The sequence below is a fragment of the Zerene cesonia genome, chromosome 27, assembly GCF_012273895.1.
Source record: "Zerene cesonia ecotype Mississippi chromosome 27, Zerene_cesonia_1.1, whole genome shotgun sequence".
NCBI classification, from domain to species: Eukaryota; Metazoa; Arthropoda; class Insecta; order Lepidoptera; family Pieridae; genus Zerene; species Zerene cesonia.
In genome coordinates, this window is record NC_052128.1 from 6,620,114 (window position 1) to 6,630,940 (window position 10,827).

Sequence of the window (10,827 nt, forward strand, 5' to 3'; positions counted from 1 at the left end):
TACATAAATTTTGTCACAAAAATATTTATATCTCCTTTTGGGTTTACACAGGCTGACAATGAATTGCAACTATCAGAGGACGACAAAAGAGCATGGGCCAGTCTACACGGGGGTGGCGGTTGGGGCAAACGGGGCTGGCAGGATCTGAACTCGGCTTGGGGTAAACGGGCCTGGCAGGACCTCAACTCGCCCTGGGGCAAGCGCGCTTGGCAGGATTTAAATACCGCTTGGGGCAAACGAGCATGGCAAGATTTGAACACTGCGTGGGGCAAACGCGGATGGCAGGATCTTAACTCCGCTTGGGGCAAAAGGGGGTGGCAAGACTTGAATGGGGCGTGGGGAAAGCGCGCGTGGAGGGATATGTCGCAGATCCCTTGGGGCAAACGGGCGTGGCAAGACCTTAATACCGCATGGGGCAAACGGGGCTGGCAGGACATGAGCTCGGCTTGGGGCAAGCGTGGCTGGCAAGACATGAGCTCCGCTTGGGGCAAGAGGACTCCTGTAAGTTTTATTTTTGTCATATCATTAAGCAATCTTTATATATAAGGTGTAAAATTCTATATCAATAACAATTTTATAAAAGATAAGAAATATAATAAATAATTATACAAAACGTCTATCCAGCAATAAGTTGTATACAAAATAAACACTATGTTTCACTCTTTTTTAAGTCCCCTAGAGATATTAAATATTGTATAAAGCCTAGCCTATAAAGAATATCTCGTATAACGGAGACGTATCGGTGTGTTTAGGACAACTGGGCCAATCTGCACGGCGCGTGGGGCAAGAGGTCGGCCGAGCCTGATTACGAGGATTACGAGCTTTATGCTGACCGACTCGCGCCACTACCACAAGTAAATAATACTTTGACTTTGTACAAAACTCTCTTGGAAAGAACTTATTTCTTATGTCACAGGGGGCAATTGGGCTGGTGATTCGCCTCATGGTATACAATCACCAACGCCCATGAACACTTAGAGTATATTGTAATACATAACTACGAATAAAAAATTAAACTAAATAGATCGCATAAACACAATTTTTACACAACACATTTTTAAATAACACTGTGTCAATTCACGTAAACATACAATATAGTCCAATTATCACATGTCTACAAACGTATTTTAAGACTGAAGTAAAAGATATTAAGAATTCTTTATAATTTTAACTAAACCATAGGTTGAATCGGATCACGTGCTAGTAGAGGCTCCGGAGAAGAAAGCGTGGTCGTCACTACACGGGGCCTGGGGCAAGAGACCGATCAAACAAGCGCAGTACAACAGCGGTATGAAATACTTTGTACCACATTCATAAGCTTTATATTGCATGTTTTGCACAGGAAAGAACAATTATTAAGAACAAACCAATATTACTATTTTAAATGTTTAATATTTCAACGGGATATTCATAATCTGCGATTCTTGGAAGTTATCTATATCTTTATGAAGATAAAAAGACATTAGATTTATTAGTACCGAAGATAATTTACCTGTTAATATTCATTGGAATTCTATTTTTATTTCCCGGATTACGTTCTATTTGTATCCGCTATCGATATTTAAGTGACCAACAAGAATAGATTCAATATTGCCCCGTAATTGCGACAAATGTGATCTATTTACCTTTGTTAAGACATTTATTTATCACTGAGGTATGGTAGCCTTAATAGCCTTAACTGCAATTGATATTATTACCGTTTAGTGTTTGAATGTCGCTGTTTTTTTTTTTAATTATGACATTTAATTAGGTATATTTGTTATGAAAACGTTTTAGTTTCATATTTTTCATAAAGTTGTTTTGTATGAAGTTATGAGTACAAAATTCATTCGATGAATACGCGATTTTAGTAACTTCCTCATGTACTAAAAATTAAATGCAATAATAATGTAGCTAATCATTACATAGTTGTAACTGCAACATTTTCATAACAAATATAACGGATTCTGAAAGAAAACAAAAACTAATATTAAAGTAATCCGTTAGAAAGTGCAATAATCCTCGGTGGAAATAAATTAGCGCCATGAAAGCTCAGATTTATTCGCTAAAGCTGCGATCCGGGATTAATTGCCGAGTTATTCTTGAGCGGGCGGTTTAAAATTAAAATCGGTACGTTTTTAACAAAGCAATATAATTAGTGAGAACTTCATTAACGATATAATGCTTTCATTTAAACGAATATTTCGTAAATAACTCGATTCATTAACTGAATACGTTGATTAATCCGTAATGATGAGTTTATGATAAATATTTATGTAGTGAGGACACGAAAAATTGATATTAAAAATCTACAAGAAGTAAATAACTACAATACGGTGTTTCATTGAGGATATATATATATATATATATAAGTAGATTTTATTCTATTATTAAGGTTTATTGATCTTATTACGTATTACGTCATGTCAAGTAGAAACAGTAACATTTCACCGTCCCAACGAACAAAACGTAAACCAGCACTTACCAAGTGGATTATAAACAGGAGCATATTACTGGAAACGCGAGCCCGGCTGGACCAACCTGAGGGGCATGTGGGGAAAGAGATCGGCCCACTGGGCGGACGACGAGCATGGTAACCGCTCGACTGCTAGCTATCCTAGATTGCCCATCACTCTTTCCTTCATAACTCGTTACTTAGAACTGTTAGTTGCAATTCTAGATTGCCTCCTCTCTTGCTCTCTTCTCTTTTATAAATAGATATTCAGCACCATTAGCCGTGCACTTCAGTAGCAGTTGCCTGCACTAAGCACAATGTAGATCTTCTTTCCTAATATGTCATTCAGTCTTATGTCATCCGTCATCTGTCGCTGTATTATAAGTAGTGTCTTTGGTAGTCTGGTAGTATCACTTGGTCACCTTCATGCGACTTCTCTTCATATATTGTTCTGTATATAGTCTTTAGATTAGAATTATTATTAGTCTTTAATAAACGCTAAAACATGCTGAAACGAATTCAGCGTGTTTTATCGTTTATTTCAGTTTGTAAATGAAATCAGCATGTTTTATCGTTTATTACAGTTCTCACGTGTATTTGATACACTTACCTCCATCGAGCAAACCACATTATAAAATATTTCTAATCATACTTTCAACGATAGTATATATTTATTTTCAAATCATGTCAATCAGATGTAAGTAAAAAAGTATATGTGTCTGTATAGAAGTATTTTGTATATAGTTTTAAATAATTAATAAGTAACGTACCTACTACCTACCTTGTACTATACAAATGTAGGTAGGTAGGTACAGGATAAATAGACGTAGGGTTAAATATACAGTTTCTTTTATTTTCCTAAATCAAGAACTAAACAGTTTTATTTGTCCAGACTGTTTATTCTTTTTTATTATTAAAAACACATTATTTTACAGGCACTTTTTCAATATAATTACAAAGACCGAAAAACTTTCTTCGATATAAAAAAATCCGTCCACTTATTACTCCATCCTTGATTAGAACTAGTTCCAGTCGACTGGACGCATTCAGGCACTTATTGGAACCGTTTATTATTTTTAGCGCGACGATTCAGTTATTATGTTTCTATTTTGCATTAAGTGCTTCGTGCGGGGCCTGCGTGGCGAATTATATTGATGAAATAACGCTCGTTCGAATGGCGTCTCAAATACCTAATTGACTATACTTTTGTGTGGGGAAAAAGACACCAAGAATAACTATTTTTATGTTTTTATCGCAGAAACTGTAGCACTTCATTGCTACAGCACCAATGTAAAAATATTTATGTCTAATACGAATTAGAGAAATACTCTTGAGCTCAATGACAATGACATCACATATGTTAATTAATCTATATATAATAAAACAGTACACAGATGATTGCATGTTTTATAGTACCCAAAATAACGGTTTGTAACATTTTTTCTGTTTTCCTGACTGATTTATATGTGCGTCAATCGCATAAGAACACATTTTGACAAGGTATTATATGCTGATAGACCAACATTGGATCAAATTTTGCTGCATTTTATTTAAAAAATATTTTTTTTAATCCATGTCATACATGAAACATGGGAAATGCGAATATGTAATTTAATGAGTTTAATTGGATTAGTCTCCTAAATTAAATAGGCGTGTATAAATAGATTTTTTTTCTGAAATAATTAGTGGGGGAGATATACGCACCTTAAGTCGGATAAATTGTCATACTACCTCTGAAATGAAATTAATTTATTCGCACGAAAAGTAGCTATACTGTGGTATTATTTGTAAAATATAATCTGCACAAGTCTCTTCGAAAATCCACGAAGCACAAAATTGTATAGTCCACGCAAGCGAAGCCGCGGGCTAGTTTACTATATATAATATTTTAAAAAAGTCGTCGATATATTAATGTAGGTAAATTATTGTATATGGAATCGATAAAACGCCACTCCATTTAAACCCATGTATTTAGATACATCGCTATAAACCTTCATCAAAACAAATCACAGCATTGAAATCAAAATTGACACAAAACGGCCGCTAGGTATATTTCATAAAATCATTTAACTTTAAAGGCCCTTAACGACACCCAACATCAAATGGCTGGTCCCCAAAATAAATACAAATCAACTCGTTTAATGTCGAATATATTTACGTGAGCCTACATCGGCCAGCAGGCTGCTAACAGAATTGTCAACAGTGATAGGTCCCTAATCTGAAAGGAAAATACCGAGTGCTGTTAACTTATACGATAAAACCCCTATTAATGCTTCCCACTCGCGATGCGACAAACGATTATTGAAATAAACAATTACTTCTCAGCGATGTGAGTCTTATTTTTTCTAATAACTTAAACAATCTCTCCTTATTGGGAAAACGTTGTTTATTCAATAGCTTTCAGTAGAAGATTAGAGAAACGTAATTGAAGAAATAAATATTTGTTAAATTTATCATAATATGTATTAGAAATTAATGACTTTTTAACAGATTTTCATAGCGATTTATGCAATATATTATTAAGCCCGACGTTACGAACACTTTACAGCGAGACTGGTCACCAAATTATATATGGGGAGACACAACACACATATATAATTACAGAATAAATCGAACCCATATACATATAATTAATTACAAACCCGTATATAATTAATTCCATACAGAATCAATCGAGTTTAAAATCGGTTAATTAGTCTTTAATTTACATAATATTCGCGTAAAATTTAATTAAGTATTCGATTAATTACATGAGTATTCAAACTTACACATAGCTGATTTTAATCATAACATTATATTCCATATTCTCGTTCATATCAAATATCTTACAATATTTATTATTAACGCAATACGAGTAGTGCGATTTTCTAGCTGTCCCTCGTGTGTACAGGCGCTAAATCGGAAATGGACACATTGTAACCCAGTAGACCCACTGTACACTTACTGACCGAAATAAACTTAAGCTAAGGACACATTAGGACCTTCCACGGCCTGAATATCAGTTTTATGTACATTTAGTGAATATAAGTTTTTATTAGATTAAAATCAACACAGTTCGAAATATAGCTTCAAAAATAAAAGATTCAATTAATCGCAATCAGTTTAATCAAAATAACAGTACAATCAAGAGTACGCAAGTGCCAAGCGTTAATATTTTAAAACTAATTCAAGTAAAACAACTTTAACAGAACCTATACCAATGCTCAACTTTTCCTCTGCCTTCCCAGCCTGTTCACACAATAACAGCACAACACAAACCAAATAGTTCTGGGGCAAATTGCCAAAGAACTTAACCTCACAAAGCATCGAGCCAACCCGTGTAAATCAGGCGACACTACAATGGCATCGCTAACGTCACCTGTCGCTTACACGCGTGTTTGCTCAATCCATTTCTTAGAGTGGATAAATGTGGACACACTTATGTATATTGTGTTTTAATATCAATATCCTCCAAGATACCCGAATATGTATATTTGGGTGAAATAGCAGAGATGGTCTGTCCGTCGTGACTATTATAACAGAATAAATAGGTTCTTATAATCCCACTTTCATATTGGGGTGATATATGTATTAATATTATTTTGATCAACACGTCACAAGTAACATGCTTAAACTTTAAAGCCGATATTAATTGCAATATGTGCTTTTTACATTAATTTTGAAAGGTCAAATGCCAATGTTCCCTTTCTGGATTTCATATATTCCACGGAATCCCTTTTTAGTGGTCTTTAAGCTCATTATAATGAGCCTCTGTCCAAGTTTCAAGTATTTAATTATAAAAGCAGTTGTACATTAATGAATCAATTAACTTTTTTATATACGCGTCTATATTTCTTGTTAATCATCAAAAAATACCACGAGCTTATAAGTGATGACTCTCATCCCAATTAAGTATGGCGTACTTAAATATCTCCAAAGTCCCATCTCGGTTCGCAATTGTTAATTGTTGTTGTAATATCTATATTGTTGCTCGAACTCCAAACTTCCCAACTGGAAAAACAAAAAGTGCGCACAATTTTAATAAAAAATTGAGCCATTAAAGTCATTCCCATCCGTCACGCGCGCCGCGACCCGAATTCTAAACATTTGTGCGAATGACGTTAATTGTAATTAAAATAAAGCGGCATTAAATCAAAAGCCCCATTCAGTGTAATGAGGGGAACGTGTTAATTAGCACAATAAAAGTTAATTATATGGAGGGGGGGTACGGTTTCCCTTGCAGATTGAAAAACTAGTTCCCTTATTGGATAAGTTCCAGTGTTGTTTGAGTTGTGCTCGCAATCGGGCCTCTCGTTTTGTGAATACTCGAGCGGTATCGCATAGCGGCCAACTGGGCTTATAAAAACTGTTAAATGAAACATTGTGATTTGTAACCGGCACTCGTGCTGAAGCGTTAGTAAATATGTGACCTGAAACTAATAGAAAATACTGGAAAATATTTGGAAGTTGGCTTTAAAACTGTATATTTATGAGAGCCGAGCCAAAAGAGTATGAATTGGGGAGATGTACAATTTTATTATTATTTAACTTTCTGATTACCACGTGTTAGGTTTCATTAGCGTATCAAGAATTAAAAAATAAAAAAGACAAAATGCGTTTTCTTCGAACTCAACAAAATTTATCCTGTTTATGATCTGATTCTACAAATCTAGTTATTGTTTATCTTCGCCAGTGCCAATAGGAGTCACAACTTATTTAGAAAAATATCCTTTATTAACATTTCCGTGAAGTCACTCGTTTGTCGTTTTCCCAAATAATTCATTTCATAATGTTATTGAGCCATCATCTAATTTATAACATGCCAAAGTGACCGACTGACTGATCTATCAACGTACAGTCCAAACTAATGCACCACTGGAGTGATATTTGGTAGACAGATAGGCACTATGATGTTAGCACCCGCTAAGAAAGGATCTTGATAAATTCTACCATGAAGAGGATCTATATTCTTGCTAACGGTATATTTTAATTTGTTACTTATTAAAATTAGTGAATTATATCCATTAGCGAATATAGATGTGTCGTGTGATATAAATTTAGTCCTACACCATTCATCACTTTCACCAGTAGATTTTCAAACAATCGCGGATTAACTCCAACACGCGCCAGCCTCACCCGTCCCCCCTTTCCCCCACCTACCTGACAGCTCAACAATTAATCTCATTACTTTATCCATACGTTACAGTGCATCGAATCCTTATAAGTTATACAATTAGACACAATACTATAGAAGCATGTGGGGCAGTTACATTGCGCTTACAAATTACTGAAAATACAAGCAAAGCATGATATTACAAAAATTATAATTCCTGGTAGAACAATATTGTTTATTTATAGATACTTGACAATAATATAAGTATATGTCATCATATTATATATCTGATTTGAGAAAAAAAATAATTTTCTGTCTTTTTAGACTATTTATATTATTTTAAATATTTAACTCGCGATGCTAATTACTAGTAGGATATAGCAAACATTTACAGGTCAATATCGTTTCTACTACTGAGACACATTCAAATGTTAACATTAATGATGTACTATGTGTTTGTGTCAATCGAAAACTAATTGTCAAAGCTCAGATGCTGGCAGGCATCTAACAATATATATAATTACAACAAAACAATTTGATGCGGCTACATTTTGGAAGGATCATGCATATTTATAAGTGTACATTGTATAATTATAACTCATGTCGGAATTACGCGCGAAATGGGGTTCCAGCCGAATGGTCTGTCACGAGAGGTTATTAAGGCCTGACATCGTTTGATAATATTTTACTGCTTCATGTTTTGTGACAGATACTATTAATAGACAAGCATAGTTAAAAAAACTTATTTATAGGTACAATGGGTGTATAGTGTGAAATTTACTTATTATTATGGCGATATATTTAAAATTTTCATTGTAACCGAAAATTAGGATAAATTCAGAGATCATTCAGAGATTTTGCATTTCTGTAAACATATTTATAGGAATGATGGCATATTTATGTTTAAATAAAATAAAATAAAAGTTTTTATACCAAGCCAATAAAACCTTTTTCGTCAACATCTTATATTTGTTTCAAATGCAGATACACCGGCCTTCTATGAGGGTGCCGACCATAATCCAGAACATCAGCTGTGTATGTCAGATTATTATCCTTAAAAATGTGATTACTCGTCCAAATTTTGACCCACTTTTTCTCTCTATAGCTAAGATAAAGAGATACAATCAATTCAATCAATCAAACATAAAATAGGAAGCTTATCTCGCAATTCCAAGATCCAAAACCTATCAGAACACATTACTTGGACGCGTGTGTCTATTAATTTCTCCCGCGGTTAATGCGCTTTCTAGTTAAGATCGTATAACTTATAATATCAACGTCAAAGTGACAGATGTTTAGATAAACGCGTTCAACAGATACGCGCAAACTTTGTTAAACCAATTAGTTTACTGAAATATATTGGCCAAGTTCTAATATCACATGCTGATAAGTATAAGGTACACTTCCACTATCTGTCCATAGTATTTTAATGTTAAATACAGTCATTATGTAAACACAAGCTTATCCCGGCTTTGCCCAGGATGATCAGGGATAGGAAAAATAAATATATGTTAACATATAGCTAACTAATAGTCAGTGTTTTTAAAGTCGGTCGAGCACTTTCAAGTTATTTCATAACAAACGAACACAAAGCATATGAAATCTTTCCCCTCACTAATTTGAAATATTATTAGATAATATTAAGCTTAATTTAGAGATATCTATAATTCGTTTAAAACGTTACGTGTCTACATAAAGATAAAATTACTTCACGGCCCGCAGAATAAAAAACTAAAGAGTCGACTAACTCCAACCATATAATATTATCTGTAGCGAACCGTAATATATTACAAGGAAACTATTACCAACGTATTAGATTCGGATGGATTAGGAATGTCCCAGTTTGATTCGATTTGTTCACCACACGAGCAATCCTCTCGCATCAATTATGTGCTATTGTAAAGCTGATTACAATATGTTTGTTTCAGTTATCTTAACATTATATTAACCGCAATGTAAACCGAAACCAAACCTCACGTTTGGAATTATCATTTGTATGGAAATAATGTCTTCCTTCTATCATCAAAAAAATGAAAATTCTAATAGTTAATATCAACTAAATCTCAAGGTATATGAAATAAATCATTTTATTTTGTAGTGATACAAATCTAAAGGTATTAGAAAATCAATGTAGTAATTATATGAATGTACTTATAATGTAAATAAAATGTAATTATATGAATGCATCTGTATAACATTTTAATACATTGTTTAACATTTTATTTATATCACCCGTACTTCCTGAGAATAAAAAGATATATGTTTAGAGTTATATAGCGTGAAGATGAATTATTAAGCGTACTCTAGTGTTGTTAATTGGTGTCGAGTTTTCGTAGTTCTTTAAAGTGCAAGGACATTACAATGTGTTGTTCGTACTAACACAAGTTTTGCTTTACAGAGAACACGAGTGGTGAGGAGGCCTAGATCCGGACATAGTATACGACAATCCAATCATATCGCAGCATTATATAACTCATACTTCTAGAAAGTTCTTCAAAACATTGGCGGTATCAGTTCCTATTTGTTTTCTTTATCTCGCTCTCATGTTATCCGTACAAATGTCACCTTCTAGAGATATAAGATTATTTTTATGATATTATACGCTTAGAATTAAGGTTGAGTCGGTTACTATACGTTAGATAATTAATATTGTAATTAATAATTGTATTTTATTAGTAATGTTGATGTATTAAATGGCTTCATGACTTTAATGTTGTCCAATAAAAATTTATTCGGAGCCGAAACTTGTTTTATTTTGATTATTCTTTATGTAAATTTGCTTATGGAAAAAACAATTTAGAGTATAATTGCTGTAAAAGAAATGGAATTAATAAGACACTGATGAATTCAGCATGTATATATATCGAACCTTTCCCCCGCACACTTCATAATTGTATTAAATACAATTATAAAAGTATATAAGGTAATCGAAATGAACAGTAATATAATATAAATCAAGTAAATAGAGTACGAATTCAATAAAATACATTATAAATGCCAATACAAAACGCACAATACTCAAATCGTAAAAGCAGATTTTGCTCCAATGAATTGCTTCCAAAGCTAAAGCTTATTACAGATTGTAAATTGACGACTTTCCTACTAACAATATTAAATAAAACGAGCGAACTCTGGTGGTAACAGATTTATTGCATTATTATTTACGTATAACAATTATAAAAACGGATTAATTTATTTGCATCTATTTACTGGCGAACATATACCATAAGCAAAATTGGAATATAAATCAAACATATATTTATTAATAATTTAACACTACTAATCTTCTTTTAATTCTTGA

At 33.4% G+C, this 10,827-nt stretch overlaps 1 protein-coding gene across 2 annotated transcripts in view; it reads left to right on the top strand.

Moving 5' to 3' along the window:
- Positions 1 to 10,259, top strand: part of LOC119837408 (prothoracicostatic peptides) — a 53,185-nt gene extending 42,926 nt beyond the window's left edge. The window contains exons 3-7 of one of the 2 annotated variants that reach the window (XM_038362983.1): positions 52 to 501; positions 753 to 854; positions 1,183 to 1,288; positions 2,483 to 2,572; positions 9,925 to 10,259. In XM_038362983.1, the coding sequence (XP_038218911.1) occupies positions 52 to 501; positions 753 to 854; positions 1,183 to 1,288; positions 2,483 to 2,572; positions 9,925 to 9,950 (774 nt within the window). In that variant the 3' untranslated portion in view covers positions 9,951 to 10,259. The remainder of the gene's footprint in view (positions 1 to 51; positions 502 to 752; positions 855 to 1,182; positions 1,289 to 2,482; positions 2,573 to 9,924) is intronic. The other variant, XM_038362984.1, reaches the window with a different exon arrangement.
- Positions 10,260 to 10,827: the final 568 nt, after the last annotated feature.